Genomic DNA, 26,984 nt, shown 5'->3' with positions numbered 1-26,984 from the left:
AAGATCTAATCTAAACCCACCTTACCAAACTCTTCAGTTCATTACATAATTCTGTTGGAAATTTTTAAAGAGAGCAATACAGCATGGCTGCTTGCATATTTTTTACCTCATTTCCATTTTACCTTACACAGCTTGGCAGAATCTCAGTAACACTTAGTCATGTTCTAATCCTGTGTAATTTCAACACCCAACTAAGATATTAAGACAGTTTTCAAAGCTCTCACATTTTTCAGACTGCTGCAGTCTAAAAAAATAGATCCAAACTTTTATGGTGGTTAGATTTGCACATGTATGTATGGTCAGTGTCTATATGGCTCCAGTAAAAAATCTCAGTAGAAAAATCTGTAATAGGTTTGCCACCACGTACAGGGACAGAGCCAAAGCCTTCTATGACAGGACTCAAATTTCAATATTCTCTATATCATCATCCCAAAACTTCCCTTGTTGAGTTATAAGTTTTAAAATGTCAGAAGAGTTGGTGGGACCAGCTATTAAACACACATTCATGTTAAAGCAAACATTTCATATCAGACTAAAATTCTGCCACGACATTTGTTCTCCCGTTCAAGAGGTCTTCCAAATTTGGGATGCAGGGAACAAATTTGAGTTTCCTCTGTGAATCAAAATGCAGTGGGCATTCTCCTCATAATTATGTAATGTAAAAATTTTTACAGAGGATGAATTGAGTCTCAACAGGCTAAGTAGCTTGAGCCAAATTATGCAGCCAGATATATTTAAGGACATAGCTGAGTACGCCCATGGCCGATAATTATTCTGTTACCCCATGCTGGCATTCAGTATTCGATTTAGGAAGAATGGGACTGCAAAGTTTGATCTAAAGTTATGTTCAGAGCAATATGGCATCAAATATATTACTGGTGGCTTATTTTATGAACTATATCCAAAGTCCTAATAAATGGCATTGTAGATTATTATTCAGATTAAACTGAAGTCAAGCCAGTCTGAATCCTATCATGACATTTACTGGCTTGGAACATGGTTTGTGTTTGCTAGAAAAACCCTACCCAGGTACAAACATCCATCAGATTAAGGTCTCCCTGCTTCTGCTCTTGCTTCTGAGTCTATTCCCAAAGCAAAGCCAAAGTGATCCCGTTTAGACCCTAAACACATTATGCACAGTTCTGCTGAGAATTTCCCGAAAGCTTTCCATCTGACTCAGAATAAAAGCCAAAGTTACTAGATGATATGGGACCTGCTACATCACTGAGCTGGTCTATACTTTTGCTCTTACCAAACACTCTTCCTCTTTCTGTCCCCAACATGCCATGCCCCAAAGCCTAGAGATATCTAGATAGCTCACTCCTTACCTCCTTCAAGTCTTTACACAAATGTTACCTTGTCAGAGAGATCTTCCCCTACCACTGAAAGCTGCATGCTTCTCTGACGCTCCTTAGAGCTTCCGTAGTTAATTTTTTCCTCATAGCACTTTTCATTTTTTATTAGTTAATGGTTGATTTCGTCTGTTGCCTTCCATCCCCTTTTCAGAGTTGCTATAAATTTTTATTGCCTCTGTATTACAGAAGTGAGTAACTGCTAACCTCTGAGATAACGTTTTTTTCCCTAAAATGTACTAGTACACAGCCAGAGAGAATTTTGTTGTGTTAAGGAAACAAAAATGTTCTCCTTGACGGTGAAACTGACCCTCTAGCTCCTCATTCATTTACTGAGTTAGCAAATATCAGGAAGCAGGGTCCACAGAGGATTACCCTCCCCTCCCCGAGCTTACAGTGTTTCTGGTAGAAACTTCTACCTGTGCTTCTCATACCCCAAATATATGCAGACACAGAAACCTAGTAGGAACAGTTAAATGATATATTTTTCAAAAAAGGAAAGACTTTTTTTTTTAAGGTAAGACATTTAAAAAGAATTTATGAAGTGACCTAATTAAGTTAACCAAGCTCTGCCTATTGGCATCTTTAAGGAAGCACGCATTAATAACAGTCTTCTGTGGCAAGTTGTAATAGACTGTATATTTGTTCCTAATCATTTGCCCCTCTCCTTTAAATAAGTATTGAGAGATGCCCCTCCTTGCTGTGTCTGTCTGCGGAAGTGGAATAGTAGGCTATGATTGAATGAGCTTTCCCACCCACCCCCCTGCCAGGCTTCACTATCACTTCTTGTGGCCAGTAGAAGATGAGCTTTTAATGCACTGGAGTGATTCACTTCTGTTTCCTGTCCTTCGCCATGAGGACAGAACGGCCCACGTGGGAGGTGCTCCTGCAGGCTGGGTCTCAGAATGAAAAGGTGTATGGATCACAGGGGGACCTGGCCCAGATACAGCTAATCTACAGACTCAGGGACAAGAATATGTTGCCTTCACGTAAGCTTCCACCCTGCTGAGCCCACCTAGTCACTTATGATTTCTCCTTCTGTATACAAGGATCTACCCTAAGTCCATGAGAAAGTGGGTTCTTGAAGGCAGGGAACTTTTCTATCCTGTTCTCTCCCGCCTCCTCAGCTTCTAGGGCCATGCCTGGCACAGAACAGACACTCAAACATATGCTGACTAAAAATTATTATCAGCGGCAGAAATTAACTAAATTCTACACTTTTTCATTCTTCTTCTTTATCGCATTCTAAAGACTTTAAAGACCCAAAAGGGCTATTTTAAGGTAAACTTCAAGAGACAAAGGAATTTTAAGTGATTGAAAGTAAAAGCATAAGCATTTACCGTTAAAATTATTCTTGGGTTTCCTGAGGGGAAGAGCCCATTTTTAGAATTACCCTACAGACTGACAGATACCCGTGCACACTAGAACACCTCAGAAGTGAAAAACAAAGGAGAGACCAGGTGAACAGAAGATGGCAAGGGTGTCTTTCAGTTTTAGACTTTGTTCTAGATTGTAAAAGCAATGTCACTTGGAGAAATCTCTGTCATCTGCATAGCTGTTGCTTCTAGCAGAAAGAAATTTCAGGGAGCAGATAGAAATGTAAGAAGAAGATATTTCTTTTGCTTTTTTTTTTGGAAAAACAAAGACAGAGAAATAAAAATATAATCAATCCGTGATCATCAGAGCTTCAAATCAACCATAATAAACTTACCCGCTTTCTTAAATACCTAAGTATTTCCAAGTATTTTGGTATAAACAAGGAATCCTCTTTAAACTCTTATTTAGTTAACAAATCAACAACTACATGAGATCAGTGTCATCCATCTCTAACCTAACACATAAATGTTTAATTAGGTAGGATTGATGGGACTTTTTAATATTACAACTTTAAATCTATATAGTTATAAAAGAAAGTGTTAATTCTGATAAATGTTAACAGTCTCAACAAACGACAAAATTTGAAAGTCTCATTGGTCTCTTTAATTTTATCATTCCATTTTTTTTTTAAATAAAGATGGAGATGGAATTCGTTTCAATCTGCCAAATATACAGAAATAAAAGGAACCATGTTCCAATTTAACACAGACCCAAGCATCTCAGTCATGCATCGTCAAAGCCACGACCGAAGCATGAAGCATACAAACCCTTGTCTAGACAACACTTACAAGCAGCCTCTTGTCTAAGTTGGCTTTTCTCAAAGAAGAGGTAACAGAGTTGGCATCTTTTTCTGCCATCCATGCTTTAAAAAGCTTGACAGCAAATGAGGCTGCAATGCCTGTTTAAAAAAAAAAAGGGGGGGGAAAGAAAAAAGTGAGTTTTCATTCCTTTCCTAAGCAAAACCACTTGTGATGATGGACAAGGCCACCCTGCCCACTCGGTGTCCTGAAGTGAGTTAACTGCTCAAAGACTTGATTTGGTAGAGGTAAAACAGACAGCTCTCTAGGTACAGTTCTATTCTCTTCATTAGGCACAGTTTATTTTCATTACTCAAAAGAGAGCATTTTCATGAGAAGGAAAAAGAGTCAAAATATTTTTCAAAGTGGGTCTCCCTGATTCTAACCTGGTATAATTGTAAATTTATTTATTTATTTTTACCTTGGTTCAAAACACATTTAAAACCCAGTATTTTCTAGTGTCTTTTGCCTCTACTTCACCCTGTGGCTCACCAAAATTTCATGTGTATAACAATGATCCTGAGGCACAACAAACAGATCTTGAGACATAAAATGAAATGGTAACATGTCAACTAATTTGCTGATAAATGATACCAGTTAAGAACCACTAATAGTGATGGATATAAATAAAGCTATACAAGAAAGTACACTATTTACCTTACAATTTTACTTTTGTAAAAAGCATTTGAAAATACTCATGACTTAAGCTATAAAAATATTGATGCTGTATCAAATTGAACTTTTTTCTTGGTATTTTTAAAGAGATGACTAAAAGAGCTATGTTAATCAGAAATCCACTCAATTACATATCCATACTGACATTAGGATTTATTTCCAAATATAAGTGACAATCGCTGGTAGACAGTTCTCCTGTGAACACTTCAAATTTCCAAGTTAATGTTACATTTACTGAATGAAGAGTTAAAATGTAGTTAAAATATTAAACTGATTTTTCTCAACTGAAGGCTTCACTATTATTGGTCTAAGAAGCTCTATTCCCCTTTCCTCTTTCCTAAGAGAATTCCAGTTTTGCTTAGGCCAGGTGGCTTCTAGTCCAAGTCCTGGTACCGCTCCTTCTGCAATGATTAGTTTAGAGACCTCACCAGAAGCCCATCTGCCCAGGGCATCTCCCTGGCAACTGCTACTTGGCCAAAACTAGTCATGCGGCCTACGGCAGCCAATCAGCTGAAGGCAAGATAAACTATCCTATGTTGAGCATTCCTCTCCCACTGAATCTGAACAAGAGAGCATGTGGCATTAACTGCACCAGCAGACATCTTACAGTGACCAGGGAAATCATCCCTGGGGTGAAGTTGATGCTATGAACGGTAGCGAGAAATAACGGGAGAAAATATCCAAGACTTGGATGACATTGTTGTTTCACCCTGAAGTCTACCCGACTTTTATATTTTTTTGTTACATGAGAAATAAATGTTCTTGTATGCCAACAAATGTTCTTATCCAACAATCTGAGTCTTGTCTTCGAGTTAGTTGCAAGTTAAAGCATCCAGTTGATATATCATTTATACAAGCACTAACTTTGTCCAATTTTCTTCATTTGAATAAGCAGAGGAACTAGTCAAAAAAGAAAAAAAAAAAAAAAAAAACCAACCAGAAACTATGGCTAGGACAATAACACAGGGGTTACAAGCTGGAGGATTTTATATTTGTTGACATGAGTTTTTAACACTCTCAGTTGACCAAGTGAGTGTAAAATTTAGTATATATTTATGTCATTAAATCAAAATAAAATTTAAAATGTGGTATGATCTGTATTTCACTAGAAATAAAGTAATGTTTTAAACTAGGAATCCAAATCTTGGCTTAAGCCTATCACTTTGCATTAACAGTGGTTCTTGTTGGAAAATTTGGGAAATTTCTCTCTGTACTCAAGATTTTCCTGAGTGGGATAATCCTATCCTCTGAAGCTATTTGTTGGGTGTGGGGTTGGGAAAAAGTGTAATTTATCAATATGTTCCTATTTAGGAAGCAAAAGCTTAAGCCTCTAGTTTCTAAAGATGGTGGAGTATAAGAAAAAACTATATGACACAGCACTATGTCACCTCCATAGCAAATGTACTTTTCTTCTCCCCCTTTCCTGAAATTTCAATATAAAAAATTTCAAATATGCAGAAAAATGGAATAAACTGAACTGTAAACACTCATATAGCCACTATCTAAATTTTATTTTATTTTTAAGATTTTATTTATTTGAAAGAGAGGAAGAGCACAAGTAGGAGCAGCAGCAGAGGGAGAGGGAGAAGCAGACCTCCAGTGAGCAAGGAGCCTGATGCGGGACGATCCCAGGACCCTGGGATCATGACCTGAGCCGAAGGCAGACGCTTAACCCACTGAGCCACCCAGGCACCCCCCCACTATCTAAGTTTTATACCTGTTAATATTTTATACTTGCTTAATCACTGTCTGTCTGTCTATATAATTATTTTTGATACACTGCAAAGGAACTTGTACATATCATGAAGGATTTTAATACAACCAGAAAGACAATTATTTTCTGTTATAAAGGCTAGGATAATGCAATATAATTAACATTTACTGTTTACATTTTACCTTGTTTTATCTAAGTGTAAAATGGCTCACAACATAAATAAGATGTGAAATATCACCAATTCTCTTCAGGAAAATACTTTAAAATGTCATAATATTAACAACACACTAATAACAATCACAGAATCTGAACTGTCATAAATCTAAACTATGTTAATTCAAAAACTCTAGAAAATCCCTAAATAAATAACATTGCTTGACTTTCAATTTACTAATCTTTTTTCAGCTACAAGAAAACTATAATCCATTTCACTGCAGGCATGAACGAGGCTGGGACTTCAACATTTGTAGGAGAAAAACTAAGTTCTAAGAAGAAACAGATGTTTTCACAAAAGCTCTTTTATTTTTAAGAAAAAAATAACTCTTTGTTTTGTGTTGCATTATAACTCGAATATCATTATCCTCCTCCAAGAGCCCACTTTTGTTGTATTCTATAACCAAGTGATTGTATACATGCCTATGAAACTCTTAATGCCTTAAAATTAAAGCAAGACTTTGATGCAACCATCTGGACTTTCTTTCTAAAACTGAGATAATGAATATCTTAAAATGTGATCAAAATGAACATCTGAACACAAGATTTTGAGAAGTAATGGTTTAGAAGAATGGTCCTAACCAGGGAAATAAACATTCGGGGCGGGGGAGAGGGGCATTTGGGAACATGAAGGGGCCTTTTTACGTTATACTAAATAGAGGTGGGTGCTACATGCTGGCATTTTGTGTCTGAGGGCAAAAAGGTTAAATGTCCCACAAAGCACAATGAAGCATTTTCCCAGCAAAATATGCCAGTACCAACTTAATTGAGAGAAAGAGCTTAGACTGAATCAACTTCAGGGTATTTGAACTAGGCATTAAGTCTTACACCATAAATTTCAGTTTATTATTAGTTTTTGTCTTTGTACAAGTGTATATTCTTTCTTCCAATTCCCTACAAGAAACACGTACAATTTGTATTGTTTAAAGATAAACACAAATTTTCTTACATGGAGGATGAGTGGGTAGCAGAACACAGTAAGAAGAGGTGCTGGTGTTTCTCTAACCATATGTGGCTTTACGTTTTACATCTGCCAGGCAAGAAAACATGAGAGCAATTACCTTCTTTGACTAAGCTGTCGGTGAACAGACTAGTGAGGATGGTGGCGGGAAGGGTGCCATTGCCCAGCAGGATCCCCGACAGCATTGCCAACTTTGTCTGCTCTGTTTCGGAAAAGGCTTTAAGGAAGAGGAGAAGCTGTGGGTCAAACAAAAGAAACCATGTCTATAAAGCAAAGGACTAAAGTAGGAAAATAACAAACAGAATACACATGCATGGCTAGATGGTGAAGAACTAGTCGATCAGATGCAGAGCACAGTTATTATTCATTAGAAACACATACATTTGTTCACTTAGAAACTGGATGCTAAGGAAAGTGACTTTCTCAGGCATGGTTCCTTTCTTCCAAGTTTACCTACACATAGCTATAGATAACATCCACGGGAACAAAAAGAGATATTTGGAGAACAGTGTGAATAGGTTACATAAAAAATTTACATCTGACTTTGTACAGAACAAAGGGTAAGTTTTACATGATGAGCATAACATTTACTGAAATAGATTATTGTCCTTCACATTTTTTATTTTTTTGGGGTCCCCCCACTACATCTACTCATTTTCTTTGGGTTTGTTATAGCACAATGAACAAAAAAACAGGAAAAAGTCAATAAGCTTTGACATCAGCATATGTTTTTCTGAATTCAGAGCATATAATATTCTTTAAAACAAGACTGTTGAGTGAGAAAGGGGTTTCCTAATGAGGAAAGTTCTTGATGCTCTTTTAAAAATAACAAGACTCAAATTGGTATTTCTTGGATCATGCAGCTTTACCAGCCCTGGTGATCAGGTAATGGAGGATCTGACCCAAGTTCTTAATGGAGAAAAGGCCACTGATACGAGCTGGAAAGAGCAATTTTGGAGGGGTAATTGAAAAAGTAGCAACCCCAGAATGGTTAAAGAAAAACCAAAGCAAAGGGGATTATACCCCACTTCCCATTTTTAATTCTAAGAGTATTGAGTCATGTGCAATGCCCTCCTCTTTCCTAAGGCTCCCCCACCTAGTGCTTTGACCCTATTCTATGACTATCTTCTCTGTTTCATAGTCCTTGGGCATGTTACCAAGATCACCAGGGCTCACTATCACTATTGGGGCCTTGCTGACTTTTTCATTACTTTGCACCAACAAAATGCCATTAACTCTGTGCATTGCGTAGGGTGATATTAATTTACTATCCCAGACAGTTAAAGGATTAGTACGTTACAGATAAGTTATGTGACTCTAGATATTTGAGTATGTGGCAGAGCTGGAATCAAACTAGTCCATTTAACTCCCAGGTTATGTCTCAATGAATTAAAGACAAAGTCACCTTCAATGTTCATAAGAAAACACCGAGGGAATGACAGCATCAATGGGTAAAGCTCCAGGGAACATCAGGAATGAGGCAGAGTAAAAGGACTGACAAAATCACAGACACTTCACATCAGTTTGGCCTTTTCCTCGGATTGTAAAGATGATTAAGACTCAAGTGAATAATGAAAAATGGCTTCCAAAATAAACTTTTAAACACTACTTTTTAAGCACATCAATATACCCACATTCATTAAAAATACTCCATTATAACAAAATAGGGCAAAAGTTAGATTTTTTAAATTAATATTCACATTGATCAATTATATTAATCAATGTTAAAATCAGATGCTGCGTATAGTCCAGAACATTCCCTGAAAAATGGATATACTGTGAAAAATAAATAGTTCTTGGAAGCATATTCATCACATGAATATAATAGCTAAGGAAGTTTTCAAGGTGCAAATGAGCTAAGAGAAGTAAAGCATGAATGGTATTATTAGACAAAAGTGGTAAAGTGTTTATTTAAATGCTTTACATATTTCCCCCCATTATTTCCATTCCCTTATTTAATCAAGTGCTTGTTTTTTTTGTAGGCACCCAGCAATGTAATGGATCACATTTTTTTCCCATTTAAATCTTTTCCTATTTAAAAAAGTTTTAATACACAATAGTAAGAGTAAAATCTACCACTACAGAATAATAAAAATGTGATCTCCTCTCTAATCCTGCTTCCTTAGAATTAACATTAGCTGTTTAATGGGTGTCCTTCCAGATTTTTAAATGCACTTATATAGGTCTACATACTATAAATAACTATATATATAAACATGTATTGTTTTAACTGAATTATACATTCCTAACAGCTAAAACTTGTCAAGGGTACCAGCTATTTTTCTGAATACTTTGTGTGTCAATACCTACAAAAGCCTTGATCCTCATTTCACAGAAAAGTAAACTGAGGCATTATAGAAATTTAAGTAATTTGCCTGAGGTTAAACCACCAAATGGCTGCTTTGCACCTTCTCCAATTTATCATGGACATTCTCCCTAATCAATTTAAGTGGCTACCCTTCATTGTTTCAAGATTTTACTATCACAATCTTCCATAATGTATGGATCCACTTTTTTTGGCGGGGGGTGGGGCGGGCGGTTAGGTATTCACTTTGAATAGGGGGAAGCAAGTACTTAAGTAGCAAAGTAGATGTTATGGTTACTTTACTCTCTTGGTTTATAATTTAGGCAGATATCTAAAATTGGAAACAATGAAAAAGCAACGTGCAAATCTGTAACAAGTTAATGCAGTGAGTGCTAAATATATACACACAAGAGTTAGAAATTGGAAGAGGGAACATGTTGCAATTACTGAAAGCAGGGCTTCTTTAATGAGGTGCTACTATTTCTTTCCCTACTTACTAGAGGCCACTTAACTCTATCAACCACCTTATATGTTATCTCATTTATTCCTACAAAACCATGAGGTATGTCATCTTATTGCAGCTATTTTACAGATGACAAACATCACTGAGATTGACATTCACATATTATCTCCCAAGAAATGCTTCTATTCCCTTTGCTAAACTGTATTTTTGGAAATTAAAGAATTTTGCTGGTTATTAGCTGCTGTCCATATATTATTTCACATGCTTGAACTGATTAAATCACATACCTCAACTCTTCGCTTGATATAATCATTTTTCTTGCATATTTGGAATCTCTAGTTTTTATTTTAAGCCCTGCGAGGTCAGGAATCAGATGCTATAAAACCATTCCTATGGAATAAAGCGTGCTGTCTTACATTAAACATGAATGAACAAAGTCTAGGCTAATCATGTATTTTACCCTATAGCTATTAGCTAATGATCTGTCACACTCATTCATTCAAGAAACATTTATTAAAAACTTACTATGTCCATGGTACGTCTGCACTATCATTCTATATGTAAAATTTTTCTCCCTCTCCATTTCATTACTTTATACAGATAAGGCATTACATTTGAATTTTTACCTTTTTCATTTCATCCTCAAATGCTTTTTCCAAATATTTATATCTCCTGATGAGTTTATTGAAGACCTAAATATAAAAGAGAACCATTCAATATTATGTAAACAATTTTAAAAGACAATAGGGGTAGAAAGTCACCATAACCACAACATGGGCCTCTAATAATAATAATAATAATAAATTGTAGTTAAATATGTGCATTCTGTGATACAAGAACTGGAAGCATTTCAAAGAAGTTATTACGACCCCTGTGGGAAAAAAAGGATGACTACATCCATGTAGAATAAAAGAAATTCAGTCAAGAGTAAAACAGGTAAGCAATCAAAACTAACTTTGATGAAAATACCATAATGTTAAAACTGTGAGAGGCAGAGATTAAAAACAACTGAAATGAAGGGGGTTGCATTTATCATCACAAAGACCATGGATATGATGGAGAGGAGAGCAGACTTCAGGGATATTCTACTCTTAGGCCGACACAAACATGTTTTTTGGCAGACAAGCAAAAATTGGTATAACTTAGTAATAAAAGATTACTGGCCCCCACAATCCAGTTAGAACATTCAAGCAGGGTTTGCAACTGTCTCGGTGGAATTCTGGGCTGTTTCTTTAAAGTGGAATGACGTTTGCTATGGACTGAATGTTTGTGTTCCTACTAAGTTCATATGTTGAAGCCCTAACCTCCAACGGGACTGTATTTGCAAGCAGGGACTGTAAGAGGTGGTTAAATAAGGGTGGGGCCCTAATCTGATAGGACTGATGACCTTATTAAGAGCCAGAAGAGAGTCTATACCAGGAACCAAACTGGCTGACACCTCCATCGGGCCTCCCCAGCCTTCCCAGCTGGGAATAATAAAGTTCTCCGTTCTTCATCCACTCTATGGTACTTTATTATGGTAGCCTGAATAAAATAATACAGTGTTCTTATTTAAATAGAGATTTTATAAATGTGGATTATTTTTATAACTGAAAATGATTTCTGAATCTAATTCCTTTCTCTTATATCCCACATGATAAGCTCTCATCTAAAACTTTTAGTATGCTTATCACTTAGTATGATCAAGACGGGGGAGCTCAAGGGTAAAAATGACACTGGTGCCCCATGAGGAAAGAATAATGACCCAGAATGCAATAAAAGAAAAAGAATAAATGGTATTAAAATCCAGCAAACTTGCTTTCCAGTTTGCACAGTCACTCGAGTCCTGGGACTTGCACTCCTAGTCTAGCTGAGAATAACACCCGACTGTTAAAAGCCAGTGACAACACAGGAATACACCAATCCCAAACCAGCTAGTCACGACGCAAGTATGTTCAGCTTTACAAGGTCACATTTACCAGGCTGTTCCATTTTACAGTCCCATCACTTCCTGACCTTCACTAGGGCCTAAAGACTTCTTATTTTTTTACCAATCCAATGAATGCAAAAGGGTATCTCACGATTTTCATTGAAATTTCCCTAATTACTAATAAGTTTGAAGATGTCTTCATCTGTTTCGGGGGAGACCTGTGTTTCCTCTCCTCTGAAATGCCTATACATCCCTTCCTAATAGGCTGCTTGTCCTTTTCTTACTGACTTGAAGTTCTTTATTTAATCTGGATGTGATTCCTTTACAGATTTTACATATTACAAATACCTTTTTGTCTCTTTCTTTTTAATAGCCACACGATAATCTACTAACATGAATTAGAAAACTTTAACAAGTACTCTACTGATAGACTTTTGTGCTGTTTCCACGCTGTGATGTTCTTACAAGTGACACAGATAACTCCCACTGTCTGTGTCATTCTACACACATGCAAGCTTATCTGCAAGATAAGGTCCTATAAGCGGAACTGCTGGGTCAAAGGGAGTGTGTAGTGTTAGTTTTAAAAGATAGTACCAAATTGCTCTCCCTAAGGATTGTACTAGTTTATACTCCCATAAGAATTTATGTTAGCATCTATGGGATGCCTGGGTGGCTCAGTCGGTTACCCATCTGCCTTCAGCTCAGGTCATGATCCCAGGGTCCTGGGATTGAGTCCCGCATCGGGCTCCCTGCTCAGCGTGGAGCCTGCTTCTCCCTCTCCCTCGACCTGACGCTCCCTCTGCTTCTGCTCTTTCTCTCTGATGAATAAATAAAATTAAAAAAAAAAAAAATTTATGTGAGCATCTGATTCTGTTCTGTGTACGTGAAAAGTAAAAAAAGTCTACCTTTGCAAAGTTTTAATACCCACTGCCTTACTATGAATGCAGTTGAGTATCCCTTCATAGGGTTAAGAGCAATCTAACATTCCTATTTAAAAAGTGGCCTGTAGAATTTCTGAACCCACTGTTTCCCTAAATCCTGCTCAAATGTTTCCCTTCTTACACAACAATCTCAGTGAGGGGTTCTACCTGAGCATAATTTCGGATGGTTTCATGATCTTCATTTGCTGAAAACACACAGTGGTTGGTCATCTTGGTCTTGTCACCATCATCTATGCGTGTTCCTCCAGGGGCTGAAAAGAGAAAGGTAATGATTAAGACAATACTGAAATGAGAGGAGCATTTGCAGAACACATCAATTCCTGCACATCGAGAACAGTAAAAGTAGATGTAAAAATCCAGAATCACATAAAAATTCATAGGATGGGGTGCATGTGTAGATGCATATGTTGTTACCTATTTGTGTATGTTTCTAATATAAAGCAAATTGGTTGTTCCATTTTATAGTACTGCCATAGTGTGTGAGATTAATGTTCTACCAGGATCCTATCACTATAAAATCTTATCACTCTAAGTCTGGACTCAATGATTCTCAATGTTGTTCCTGATGTGTGCAACATCAGGACATGGTTCACTTTTTCAGGCTTAATAGTATTTTGCGGGACTCCAGTTCACCAACTGGAGGTTGGCCAGACTTGGTTCTTGTAGCAGACCTTGCTAGTTTCTATGTGAGTAGGTTTTAAAACTGTTCCCTCCTCCACTAACGCCATTATCCATGCAGGGTTGATCAGTCCACATTCCGACTCCTCGCTATTTGTGTTGGAAGACCTGGCAGCTGTGTTGGCTAGGAAAGAGTGTATTTTATTCTCTCTCATCTTTTTTCCCCATGGCCTATACAATATCATGGAATAAATGGACTAGAACAAAAGAATGTCTTTTTTTCTATGACTCAAATTTGCATATTCAAAGGCTCCTCCTGGAAGTTTCAACAAACACCGGGTGATTAGAAGGATAGAATCAACAACAGGATTTTTTGTTTTTTGATTCTATTTCATTTTAATGGGGGGGGGGGGGCATTGAACAAGCCAAGTTAGACCAATGCCTTTCATACACTCTTCAAATATCTGAAGAACATACACTTGCACCAGCCACTTCTTTTATGGATTTATGTAACTGCCTTGATTTAACTTGTGATTTCAGATCTTTGGATGAAAGTGCTATACCTAGTCAACCTTTTTCAGACTCCAGCATACCATTTTATAAGTAAATTACTTTTCAGAAAAGTCAGCTCCTTCAGGAATCTATTTTCATGAAATTAATTTATGCCTAAGATTTAATTAGCTCTCTGTAATGAATACAACCACCTGGAACAAAATTTTATTAAGATGATAATCTTCTAAAAACTCTGGGCTAATGACTCCTATCTGACAGAAGTTACATAACTGAAAAGTCTGATTTTGAAACTATAGTGTTTTCTCTTAAGAGGTAAGTTTTAAAAAACTGCATTCTTTTACAAAAGATTTGTTACACATTGATAATACTGCTACAGCTTGCATTAATTTTTTTTTCCCCTGATACCTGAATCAAGTATTAATTGCCCTTTCTAAAATTTTGGTGAGCCTGCTGTTCTCCTCAAAATATAAGTAAAAGAAAAAATAGTTCTTATATCTACTGTAAAGAATACAACTGAAAAACCAAGATGACTATTGTTTTAAGAACAATGGAAGAAGGTAAATTTTTTTTTTTGGTGCGTATGAAGACAATTCCCATACTTACTAAGTAAACAAAGTGTTTATGTAAAAAGAATGTGCCTGGCTGGCTTTCTTCATTACATCATAGGTCTGGCCCTGGTAGATATCTGGGGGTTGTAACAACTGTGCTCCTAAGTCTTACCATATGCTTTGCCCTACCTTTTTGGACATATGGATGTAGAGTGAAGGAGCAAAATCTGGGTTGCAGATATAAATTTGCTGATCATCATTATACAGATGGTTAATGAAGATTTGAGATTATTAATGCAAAGTGTACAGATAATTTAATATATACATGGGGGCAGTAAGTATGGAGACCCAAGAATCATGTGAGAGGCATCCAGAGAAATACAAGTTGAAACGGTCTCGTGTAAGGGAAGAAAATAAAACATTTCAAGAATGACAGAGGGTCAGCAGTCGCTGCCAGGAGGGCACTAAGAACTGAAAAAGGTCTATAGGATTGACTATTAAAGTCATGAGTGACTTTGGCAAAAACCGAAACTCGCTGAAGACTATTCTTGTGTAGAATTTACCAGTATATCAATAAAAGTATGTCATAATTAATGAAATACAAAAAGCCAATCATCACATCAGAAGATGTTCAACTTCACTATTGATTTAAAAGTTTTTGAATGAAAACATCACTTACCTAATTGGCAAAATTTAAAAAAACTGACAAGCTTGAGAGTACCTAATATTATTGCTAAAGGTGTACATAAACATGTAGGAACACATGATTTTTGGTAAAATGTTAATTAGGATATTCCTTTTGAGGGCCAGTCTTCTCTCTCTGATAGGAAGACAAAGATAGATATAGATATCTCTATTCTTCAATTCATTAATCCCTTGTTAAATATATAAAGATATAATCAGATAAAAGTACAAATCTATGTGTATACAGACACTGATTACTTATAATAAAGGAAATGAGGAACAAGTTAAATATGCTTCAAAATCGGTATGATTTTGGTTCTTTTTGGAATCATCCAAGGTAACACCCCTGGGCATGAAAGGCAACAACCTACTGTTGAATAAGTACAAAACAGCCATGCAGAGTATCATACTTGTAAAATATCATCCCATTCTCACAAATTAGCATATGTAGGTAAAGAGACTGACAGAAGGGAATTAATCAAAATATTAACAAGTTATCTCTGGGTAAAGGGATTTGAACACACTACATATAGCTCTTATACTTGGACTTGAATTATCAGCAGTGAGAATGTGAGATCTTTAGATACAGTAATAGCAACAAAACTAACGTGGTACATAGTGAAAAGCAACAGTACAGATCAAAAGGGGGCCTGGTAGTTAAGTGGAGCATGTTGCCAAACGGAGAGATTTCTCAGAGGGAGGAATTTAAGTGTGGCTCTACCTCAATATGGATGAAAGTATGTACCTTGTCCTTAAGTAGGGTGGCTTAAACTGTGTTTCTCAATGAAAGGCACTGATATATCACACTGGACAGGGCCATTTTTCATTATTTTGAATATCCCCTGTATAGCAAAGTAGGAGGCCTACCGGTCTCCACTACCAAGTCTTTGTAGCAACCCAGACATTTCTACACACTTGCAAATGCCCCCTAGGCAGTTGAAATTCCCTAGCCTAGGGGTCTGACCACTCCTCGTGATTTATGGTTACCAAAGAAACTAATTATAAAAACTAAGTTCTAAGAATAACTATGAAAGAAACAATGGGTCATTATGACATCTCATCAACATTTAGACCAACATACCATGGCACTGAAATAGTATTCTAAAGCCTTCTTCCTAGATGCCTCTGCTCTCCAATTTTTATTTTGCTTTTAACCTATCTTTAATAATTTTAAAACTTCTATTCTTAATCCTTTTAGCTCTATACTCACAACTACGCATTTTTTAAAAACCAGATCTGAACTATATTTTTGACATTTTATTATTTACGGATTAAACAGCATTTAATGAAAAACAGAGAATTACTTTTAAATTTGTTGACACAGTTACATTTCACTGCATGAAAAAAGGCTGGGCGTCAAATGAAAAGGTGCTATGGCATTGGGGGTTGATTAAATATACTGGAAGGAACTAGCGGACACACACGAAGTCGTACTCTACTACATGAATTACTTACTCCTCCTCCTCTGTCTGCTTCAGAAACATTTAAGAATTAGAGACACATGGGAAGCTGGCCTTTAGCTATAAAGCAAAGTGGCCATGGGGTGACATCAACAACAACAACAAAAATCGATATTTTTATGCCCCCCCCCTTTTTTTTAAGATTTTATTTATTTATTTGACAGAGAGAGGCACAGCGAGAGAGGGAACACAAGCAGGAGGAGTGGGAGAGGGAGAAGCAGGCTTCCGGCCGAGCAGGGAGCCCGATGTGGGGCTCGATCCCAGGAGCCTGTGATCATGACCCGAGACGAAGGCAGACGCCCAACGACTGGGCCACCCAGGCGCCCCATTTCTATGCCTTTCTTAACCAGTAACTGTTTCTACAGCCACACTACTACCATCCCAACTTGTAAACGAGGTAAAAACTGTACAGACTGCCATTTGTATTTTTTATCAACTCTCATAAATGTAAATTTATAAAGATTCTACCTCATAAGGAAGTATTTCAATGGAATTTCAAGTACTACAAGAAGACTCTACAATGCGTGGCTTACCGAGCATACTGCCAGCCACCAGGATATCGAAGAGCGTGTCTGCATAGCGACGATAATCTAATCTTGAGCCTGTGGAATCCAGAAACTTGGCTACAGCTTCAAGGTCATCACCAGCTTCATTAAGCCCCTGGACAAGTGTATCCCTGAAGACTGTGGGTTCGAATTTCTCTTTTTCATCTAAAATAAGTAAGTTATAAAATTAATCCTTTTACTAACACATCCTATTCCCAAATGCAACCATACATTTCCTTTGTCCATCATTCTTTACTTGACAGTGTGATTATTTAAAAGTTGGAAGACAACTAAGTTTTTCTGCTAGATTTACATGTTCTGAAACTCCTTGTTTAAACATTTATTCAATCAAATTTTTTATTTCCTATTTAAAGGGGCCACAAAAATACGTTAACTCTATCTAATACATAATAAAATTGATAACTGATCATTTCTGTCATCCACAGGATAGGCCACTGTAATCTATTTACCCTAACGACCTGAGAAAAAATAAAGTATAACAATCAAAACTTAAAATTTTCTTTGATTTAGGATAAAGAAAATGACTCAGGGAGAACTGCCTAAGAATAAAGGAGAATATACAAATCAACAAAATAAAGATTAGGACGGAGGAAATAAAGAGGGACATCTCTTTATTATTTGCTATTATTACTCTTATTATTGACATATATTAGTTTCAATTATCAATGTATCAATTATATAATTGACATATTAGTTTCAGATGTGCAGCAAAATGATTACCAACCAGAGGAAGTATAGTTAACATCTACCACCATAGATAGTTATAATTCTTTTTTCTTGTGACGAGAACTTTTAAGACTTAGCCTCCCAGCAACTTTCTATTATACCACACAGTATCAGTAACTATAGTCACCAAACTGTACATCACATCCCTGGAACTTACTTATTTCATTACTGGAAGTTTGTTCCTTTTGACTACCTTCACCTATTCTGCCCGCCCCTCACTCCCTGCCTCTGGCAACCACCAGTCTGTTCTCTGTATCTATGATTGTGGGGGGTTTGTTTTGTTTTGTTTTGAAAGATTCCGCACATAAGTAAGATCATATGGTATCTGTCTTTCTGTCTGACTTATTTATCATAATGCCCTCAAGGTCTATCCATGTTGTCCCAAATGACAAGATTTCTTTCTCTTTATAGCTCAATAATATTCTGTTGCATATATGTATATACCACATTTTCTTTATCCATTCATCCATCAGTGGATACTTAGGTTGCTTTCATACCTTGGCTATTTGTGTAAATAATGCTGCAATGAACGCAGTGGTGCCTATAACTTTTCAAATTACTGTTCTCATTTTCTTCAGATAAATACCCAGTAGTAGAATTACTAGATCATATGGTAGTTCTATTTTAAAATTTTTTAAAAAGATTTATTTATTTATTTGAGACAGTGTGTGCATGAGGGGGAAGGGGGGAAAGGAGAGGAAGAAAAAATCCTCTAGCAGACTCCCTGCTGAGCGTGAAGTCCAATGCGGGGCTGGATCCTAGGACCCTGAGATCATGACCTGAGCCGAAATCAAGAGTTGGCCACATAACCAACTCAGCCACCCAGACGCCCCTTTAAATTTTTTTTTTTTAAGATTTTATTTATTTATTTGACAGAGAGAGACACAGTGAGAGAGGGAACACAGCAGAGGGAGTGGGAGAGGGAGAAGCAGGCTTCCCGCTGAGCAGGGAGCCCGATGCGGTGCTCGATCCCAGAAACCCGGGATCATGACCTGAGCTGAAGGCAGACGCTTAATGACTGAGCCACCCAGGTGCCCCTAAATTTTTTGAGGAACTTTCATCCCATTTTCCGTAGTGGCTATGCCACTCTATATTCCCACCAACATTTCATGAAGTTCTCCTTTTCTCCACATGTATATCAACATTTATTTCTTTTTACAAGATAAGTTATTCCAGGGCACTTAAATATTTAATATATACCATGAACTATATATGTATATTTATAGCTTCAGAGCAGATGTTCTCAGTCATTTTGGTCTCAAGACCCCCTGTCACCCTTAAAAAGTACTGAGGATTCCAAAGAGCTTTTTTGTGTAAGGAGGTTATATCTATGGATACTTACTTTATAGAAATTAAAACAAAATTTAAAAACTTTTTTTTTTTAAAGATTTTTTATTTATTTATTTGAGACTGAGAATGAGAGAGAGCACATGAGAGGGAGGAGGGTCAGAGGGAGAAGCAGACCCCCTGCCGAGCAGGGAGCCTGATGCAGGACTCGATCCCGGGACTCCAGGAGATCACGACCTGAGCCGAAGGCAGTCGCTTAACCAACTGAGCCAATTTAAAATTTAAAAATATTTATCAAATTAAAAAAATTAGTGTGAAGACAGGCTTTGTTTAATCTCTTTAATGCCTGGCTTAATAGCAGAGAGATGGATTCCCTTAAGCATTGTGTGCAATCTGTTGTGATATCACACATCATGTAGCCTCTGGGAAACCACCATACACCATGAGTGAATGTGTGAAAGAGGCAAATAAAATCTTAGTATTTTAATGGAAACAGTTTTGAATTTGTAGAAGCCCCAAAAGGGCTTCAGAGGATGTAGGGATATGGATATATGGAGTTTCCTACCCTCAGCAGACTCAAGAGAGACTTCTTGTGGAAGGTCAGTTTGGAGTCAGATCTTTTTTTTTTTAATTTTTATTTTTTTTTCATAATCTCTACGCCCAATGTGGGGCTTGAATATGAATGACCCCGAGATCAAGAGTCCCATGCCCCACCAACTAAACCAGCCGGGGGCCCCTGGAGCTAGATCCTAAACAAAGCAAGGATCATACACTGTTGAAAAGAAGTGAAGATGACAAACCAGAGGTCCGAAGAGGCAGGAAAAAAAAATGACTAAATTAAAGGTAAAGGTAGGATTCAATTCACAGGACTTCACCTTCATCTCCCCTTTTAGAGAATGAGTTTGGATGTGGAAAGGGAGGGGTAAAGGATGAACCAGAAACTTCACAAAAATCCCATCATAAATACCTTTAGAGAGATAAGTGGACACTGCAAATTTAAGAAACAAGAAGGAGGAGGAAGAAGAAAGGAAGAATAAAATGCTAAAAAAAGAAACATGTCATGAATAAAAGAGTTCTTGGAAGTGGAAAGTATGATAGAAAAAGTCATAAACTCAATAGAAGAGCTGAGAAAGAAAGCTGAGAATATCTCCTAGAAACTAGAAAAAAAAGTCAAGAAAAAAAGACCTAGAAAATAGGAGCAAAAAAATAAGAAAAAGGGCACACCAGTCAAATGTCCACATAGTAATTTTAATGAGAAATTTTTTTTTAAGATTTTCTATTTTTTTAAAGTAATCTCTACACCCAATGCAGGGCTCGACCTCACAACCAGAGATCAACAGTCACATATTCCACAGACTGAGCCAGCCAGGTGCCCTGAGAATTTTTTTTTTTTTTTTTAAGGAAAGAAATGATTTAAAAATTTCGAGAAAAGTTTTACAGAGTTGAAAGACATGAGTTTCTCAGTAAAGAGTTGTCTGCACACGAGGATTCAAAGTGGGCCCACGATAAGATGCCAACGTTATCGCATAATCTCAATGCTGGGAACAAAGCAGCTGTCAGCAGTTTCAGGGGCAAAAACCCAAATCACATATAAACTATCAAAAACAGAATCACATTACAGATTTTTATTCATTTATTTTTGACAGAGAGAGAGAGAGAGAGAGAACAAGCAATGGGGAGGGGCAGGCAGAGGGAGAAGCAGGCTCCCCGCTGAGCAGGGAGCCCGATGCGGGGCTCGATCCCAGGACCCCGGGATCATGACCTGAGCCGAAGGCAGACGCTTAACCGACTGAGCCACCCAGGCACCCCAGAATGACATTAAATTGCTCAACAGAAATACCAGAAACCAGAAGAAATTTCTTCAAAATTCTGATGGAAAATAGTTTCCAAACTCTAAGTCCGGAGTTCAGTCAAACTGTCAGCCAAGTGTAAAAGCTGAATAAATGCATTTTGAGGCATCTGAGGCCTCAAAAATGATGTTTCTCATACCCTCCTTTCTAAAAAGAAGGCTTGAAGCAGACACTCCACACCAAAATGAGAGAATAACTCATGATCACATGATCTTATTAAGTCATGAGATCCCAGGAAAAGAGAAAAAAATAGGAGGAGACAGGCAATAGGACTCTCCGGGACAGCGGTGAAAAGATATTGCAAACATCTCACATCGTGAGCTGTACTGCTGGCCTAGAGGGCAAGCCGCTGGGGAGGGTTTGTCACTATGCTAGCATTATACGACATATGATAAGAAGTCCTCAAGTTTCTGTATTAAAAGGTTTACATAACGAAGGGAAAGGTTGGTATTGCGTAGTGTTAAGGCACTGACAACAAGAGCAACAAAAAAGGATAAATTATGACATTTAAATTATGAAACATTAACTCCAAAGACCAAATGATGTTCAGAAAAAAGAGTAATCCAGTAACAGCTGAACTGTGAAGAGCTTGCACAAAGTCAAAGTAACAGAAACCCTATACAGCGGTCTAGCTAAACTGGGCTACAGTAAAAAGAAAGAAGAGGTCTGTAGGTGGATAGGGCAGTGAAGAGAGCTAAATCCTCATCTTCCGTAGTATCAAGTGCAGATATAATACCTCCCCCAGAAAAGTCAGGAAATAACCATGTAAGAATGTTACTTGGTTAAGTGAACGTAAAATTAAAAGAAGCATATAAAGAGCAGAAGGCATTCCTCTGGGGAATTTACCTGGTGTTGCTATAACATGTCTTGCAGGATGGTTTGACTATTTAAACCATGGGACCCGCATACATTTAAAAAACTACTTGGAGACCAGAATAGCACCTGTCTGTTTTGTACAGACTGACTGTTTATACTGGTCTAGTAGGAGGGGTGAGTTGTAAGGGGTTAACCCCACAGCATCAGAACCAAAGAACGGCATCCCCAGTACCAGTCAGAGTCACACAGCATAAGATGCCATAAAGACAGACGTAACTTGAACGCCATTTTTCACGAACAAGAGATAAAAGTCCTTGTGATGCCATAAGCAAAACATTACGCAGCCAAGAACATGCAAATGTTGACTGCAGGAAAAATATAGTTAAGGTCTTGTTTTGTGGAGGGGGAGGACGAGAACGGGAACTCCAGGGGAACAGAGGAGAAGCTGGAGGAGGGGGGAGCTGTGACTACGCAGGACGAACTCAATGGCAAGCGAAGGACACTTCACCCCCCACTCCGGGTCCAGCCAAAAGGTAATTCTCCTAACCCCTTTGGCAGTAAAAGATTTCTTTCCTGTTATATGAGAACATGAGAAGCAAAACCACCACAAGTTGTTTATTGTCTCGTAACCAGCTTTCAAAACCAACTGAGGCCATTCCGGCAACGGCACTACGACGCACTTGAACGTTGACTCGGGCGGTAGAACGGGCTTTGATGATTCGAAAATTGTAACTTTGAGGCATTGGAAAATGAAAGTTAGTAAACAGGTAAAAAATCTAGACCGTGCTAAGAATTCACGCAGAGGACTTTGTTTTGAATCGGAGAGACAACTCAAGAACTTGTGTTTGTATAAAGCCCTTCATTTCAGTTCTATCTTCCTAAGAGATCTGCCAAGGAAGAGGGAAGTAAGAGGATGAAGACAGCATGTCATGGCCGAAGATACTTCAACAGTGAGTGATAATGCATTAGGTCAAAATGATCGCTCGTAGCTTGGGCATCTTAAGAAGTTGTGATGGCATGCTAAGATTAATCATTCTTTTGCAGGCTGAAAAGAAGCGCCCATCTGCTAAGATAACATGTTCATCCAGAGGAATACGAAATTCCCCAACAAGAAAATGGCAAGAACACTGATGAAAATTTGGGGAAACATGACATATTTTACCCCAAAGTTCTTTTTTTATCTGAAACTAGACATTATATGTACTTTGTAGTTCACTTGAGGACAGTCTAGCAAAAATACTAACAAAATCTTAATGAAAATACGCTATTACTTCCTTGCGTTTCCATTTGACAGGTCTAACCTCCCTTGAAGCGGGAAGTATATAATTAGGGTCTCAAATTTATACTGTGTTGGTGAATCACAAGTGTGACACTAGAGAGTTAGTCATGCTGGCCCTTATACTGACATAGAGAAACAGGCTTATTTCTGATGCTCAAATATGCCTCTAAGTTATCTAAACACACTGCTTTCTCTGGGAATCATAGTATCTGGTTAATATAACACTTTTCCTACCACTGAGTCAGTGATAAATAACAAAACCTACATCCTTTTTTGACTGTCACTTAAGTATAGTAAATGAGTTTGAACAATCATGGGTTTTCTAACTATACACATACACATATATTTACATATATATATTTACAAACATACATATTTCAGCATTCGAAGGTTTACTAGATTAGTTGCTAACACTTATTATACATCTAAGAGTGATTTAAAACTGCCAAGACAGATGAAAAGTCTCAGGAAGAACCCAGGGTATGTGGGCACTCTGGATGCCTGTAGTCGGTCATTTTTTTTCTCTCCTATTTTCACTAATTTTAATCCAATTTCTCTACAAAATTTATAGGGAGGTGAGTTCAGTTATTAAATATTTCACTTAGCTAAGCATAACAATGGCACAGGGGAGAAATTTCTATTGTTTCAAATTCCCACAAGCCACACTAGAAAACATAATTTCTTTGAAGAAAATATCATAAATAGGATGTGTATATTTCATAAAGGAAAACAGTCTGAGTAGATTTCTAAATGATGTGTCCTATCATAATGTTTAATTTTGATGTTAAGCAATAGAAAATACATTTTTTTTTTACTAACTTGGCATGGAAGAGCATTATTAGCTTTGCTAGCAAACAGTTCCAAACTGAAGACAGATCCTCAGAAGACAGCCTATGAAAATGACCTTGAAATAACCTCACTAGATTTTTTGCCTCAGCTCTACAAAACTGCCAACCATTTATCTGAAGTCAGCCCTATCATAATTGCAAAAGAAAAGCCAAAGCACGATAAATCATCAGGAGGCAATTCACTATTATAAAGTGTAGAAAATGAGGCTGACTCCATTTTTCCCCCCAGCCAGCAGTCTGGCACAAAATAGCTCAAGTGCTGCTGAAATCCCCAACAGACCTGAGTTATATAAATCCCGATCAACTGACAAATAATATATATTTCTGGGTAGCTCTCTCTGAGTATTCCAGGAGCAGAAAGACATAGGCACAATCTTGCTCACTGAATGAATCAAGAGACAAACCAGCTCAGAATTTGAGAAAACCTTTCCAGTTCAAAACTGAAGACTGACTCTAAGAGCCAATTTACTTGTTGAGTCATGTCGGCTGTTGTGCAATCCTTGGGCCCTCTCTTGGCTTTTAAGCTCAGTTACCATGAATCAGCATCACACGGGTAAAGCTGTTCGAGTTGGGGATCCAGGTCTGAGATTAACACGTTCCCCCAGTGGGCAGGGGAAGGAGAACCTTTCTGCACCTCACAGGTGGGCATATATTAGATATTATCACATTACCAGGATCAACAATACCTTAACTACAATTAACTTTCTGAACTGTATCGTTCCTTCCTGATGAAGTCCTTTTAAAATCATCCACATAATTTTTTTCCCCCATGACTGCTTTTAAACCATGAGATAATGAAGGCACATTGACTGTAACGCCTTGTATTGATATCAACATCTGGATTTCAATGAGGAAATGTAGTGGGGACGTAATTTGTAAGACCAAGATAAGGACCCAGACGAGGACCAAGCAGAGGGAGATGGCTCAGGCCATGTGCCTTAGCTTATAGGGATGAGCCAGGGATGAAAAAAAAAAAAAATAGAAAAGGGGAAAGCACAAGACAAAAATACTGTACAAAATAACCACATTTTGCTTACTTTACAGTTTTTTAATTTTCTTTTTTTAGTAGGAATGTGAATTCCCAGCAAGCAGCATTTACAGTTTTAAATTCAGCCTCCACTGCTATCTAGTGACTCTCACGAACTCTTCTACTCCAAATGACTGATTGCATTCAGACTTCCTTTCCTTCTGCAAGGCTAGACTTGTTACTTATGCAGACACAGTACTTATGCAAGACAGCATAAGCTGCAGGGGCTACCTCAACACTGGAAATGCCAAAGCCATATACTATGGGCTATCAATTCAACAATTTAGCACTTGGTGACCATTACCTGCCATCAACCTTTGCAATCAGCAGTGAGGCTTCACAGAGATATCTAATTGTCATTCATGTTTCTGCACGATACTTTCTTAAATATGTTTCAGTTATTGTCCTCAGTGTTAGTCAACATAATTTCATATCATGTTTCCTTTTAAAAAAAGTTTCCTTGTCACGTTATGGCTCAACTATTTTTTTTTTTAAGTCCAAAAGGACTTCTTTATAATTATGCAAAACTGATTAAAAATTTACAACTATTCTTTACACAGAAAGGATGATAAGATGAACATAGTATAAAAAGAAGTCACTCACCCAAATAAATTTGTTACCAGTCATCAAATGGGGTCTATCACTACCTTTCCACAATAAAAGACATGTGAAAATATCCTGAGCTTTAAACATATTTAGGCTGTAAATTTAATTTGACTTATTAAATTTTCAAGTGTAAAAACTCATCAATACCTCCTTCCCTAATTTACTTTTCTCCTAAGTTTTACCACCTTTGCTCTCAACATTTCCTTAAAAACAACAAAGAAAGCAAAACTCAAATACAAATGCTGGATGTCAAAAACAGCAGAGTTTATCTATTGTCTTCATAGCCTCACAGGAGAGTGAGGAAACCTTGACCAGATAGAATCATCCTCCTTTAGTAGATAAAGACACAAAGTTCAGACGAGTTAAATGACTTGTCCAAAATCAAACACGTAAAGAACTATTCAAAGGCTTGAATGCAGAACTTCAGATTCTATATCCAGAGCTTAAAAGAATAGAACGAGGGCGGTTCCGTGGAAACAAGGATAATTCTAATCCTTCTGCAAATCTCCTAACTTGCTTAGAACTTCACCCGCTCTGCCAACGCCCATACGCACGCAAACGCACAGCACAACCTTACCCCTTTTCCGAGTTTTGAACCGCTGGCCTGTTAGCACTGGCTTCTGATGCTTATTCATAAAATTTCTGAAAACAAAGAAAATAAAGATTATTTCAAATAAGCAGTTCACATAAAAATGTATGGCTAATAAGCATACGTTCCACCTCACCTATACTGAATATACTTTTAAAAGCAAGGTGTAATTGTAACTGTTGAACTAGCAAAACTTTTAAAATTTAATAATATCTAGTGTTGACAAAAGACATAGGGAAAACGACCACAGACATAAACTTTGACAGAGGGAATAAACTCCATGCAGTACTTTGGAGAAGCAGTTGGTGAATATAAATATTTACACGTGCATAACCTGTAGTCCACAAATTCTTTTACTAGAAATTTACTTTGCCGTTTTACCCACACAAATATGCATAATTATGCCTGCGTGCACTCGTGTAAGTGCGTGTGTACAAAAGGACTGAGTCGCAGCACTGTTGAATAAAAACTTGCAAAGTTAAATGCCCATAAACAGTAGTCTGGTTAAGTAAGTTCTAAGAAGCCATCAAATGGAAAGTTATGAAGCTTTACAGAAGAATGAGATCTAAATGCAGTGCTACATTTCTTGCCCTGGCTCCCTCTCTGATCACGCTTCGGCCATCTGCATCCCTCCCCCTCGTTCACTGCGCCCCAGCCGTACTGTTCTCTTCTTCCAATGTGCCGGAGAAAGCTGCCTCTCCTCTGGGAAGGATCTTTCCCCACTCATTCACATGGCTCACTCTCTGCCCTCACTCAAGTGCCTCCTTTTCAGAGAAGCCTTCCCTGGTGACCCCCACGAATGGTGTCCCTTGTCCGTCTCTCCTTACCAAGCTTTATTTCTCTTCGCAGCCCTTAGTAGC

The 26,984-nt window shown here is 37.6% G+C and overlaps 1 protein-coding gene across 3 annotated transcripts in view; it reads right to left on the bottom strand.

The window, feature by feature from the left end:
• The window catches only part of BZW2 (basic leucine zipper and W2 domains 2), a 64,221-nt gene that overhangs the window by 14,812 nt on the left and 22,425 nt on the right, over positions 1 to 26,984 (bottom strand). For 2 of the 3 annotated variants that reach the window (XM_035020676.1, XM_035020674.1), the window contains exons 2-7: positions 26,113 to 26,177; positions 17,064 to 17,240; positions 12,855 to 12,958; positions 10,484 to 10,549; positions 7,190 to 7,325; positions 3,518 to 3,627 (exon numbers count right to left, since the gene is read on the bottom strand). In XM_035020676.1, the coding sequence (XP_034876567.1) occupies positions 3,518 to 3,627; positions 7,190 to 7,325; positions 10,484 to 10,549; positions 12,855 to 12,958; positions 17,064 to 17,240; positions 26,113 to 26,170 (651 nt within the window). In that variant the 5' untranslated portion in view covers positions 26,171 to 26,177. Of the gene's footprint in view, positions 1 to 3,517; positions 3,628 to 7,189; positions 7,326 to 10,144; positions 10,163 to 10,483; positions 10,550 to 12,854; positions 12,959 to 17,063; positions 17,241 to 26,112; positions 26,178 to 26,984 lie in introns of those variants that run through there. The other variant, XM_035020677.1, reaches the window with a different exon arrangement.

The sequence above is a fragment of the Mirounga leonina genome, unplaced genomic scaffold (assembly GCF_011800145.1).
Source record: "Mirounga leonina isolate KUSES-001 unplaced genomic scaffold, KU_Mleo_1.0 Mir_174, whole genome shotgun sequence".
Lineage (NCBI taxonomy): Eukaryota > Metazoa > Chordata > Mammalia > Carnivora > Phocidae > Mirounga > Mirounga leonina.
The sequence above is the reverse complement of the archived record's forward strand: the minus strand, read 5'-3'. Positions and strand labels throughout refer to the sequence as shown.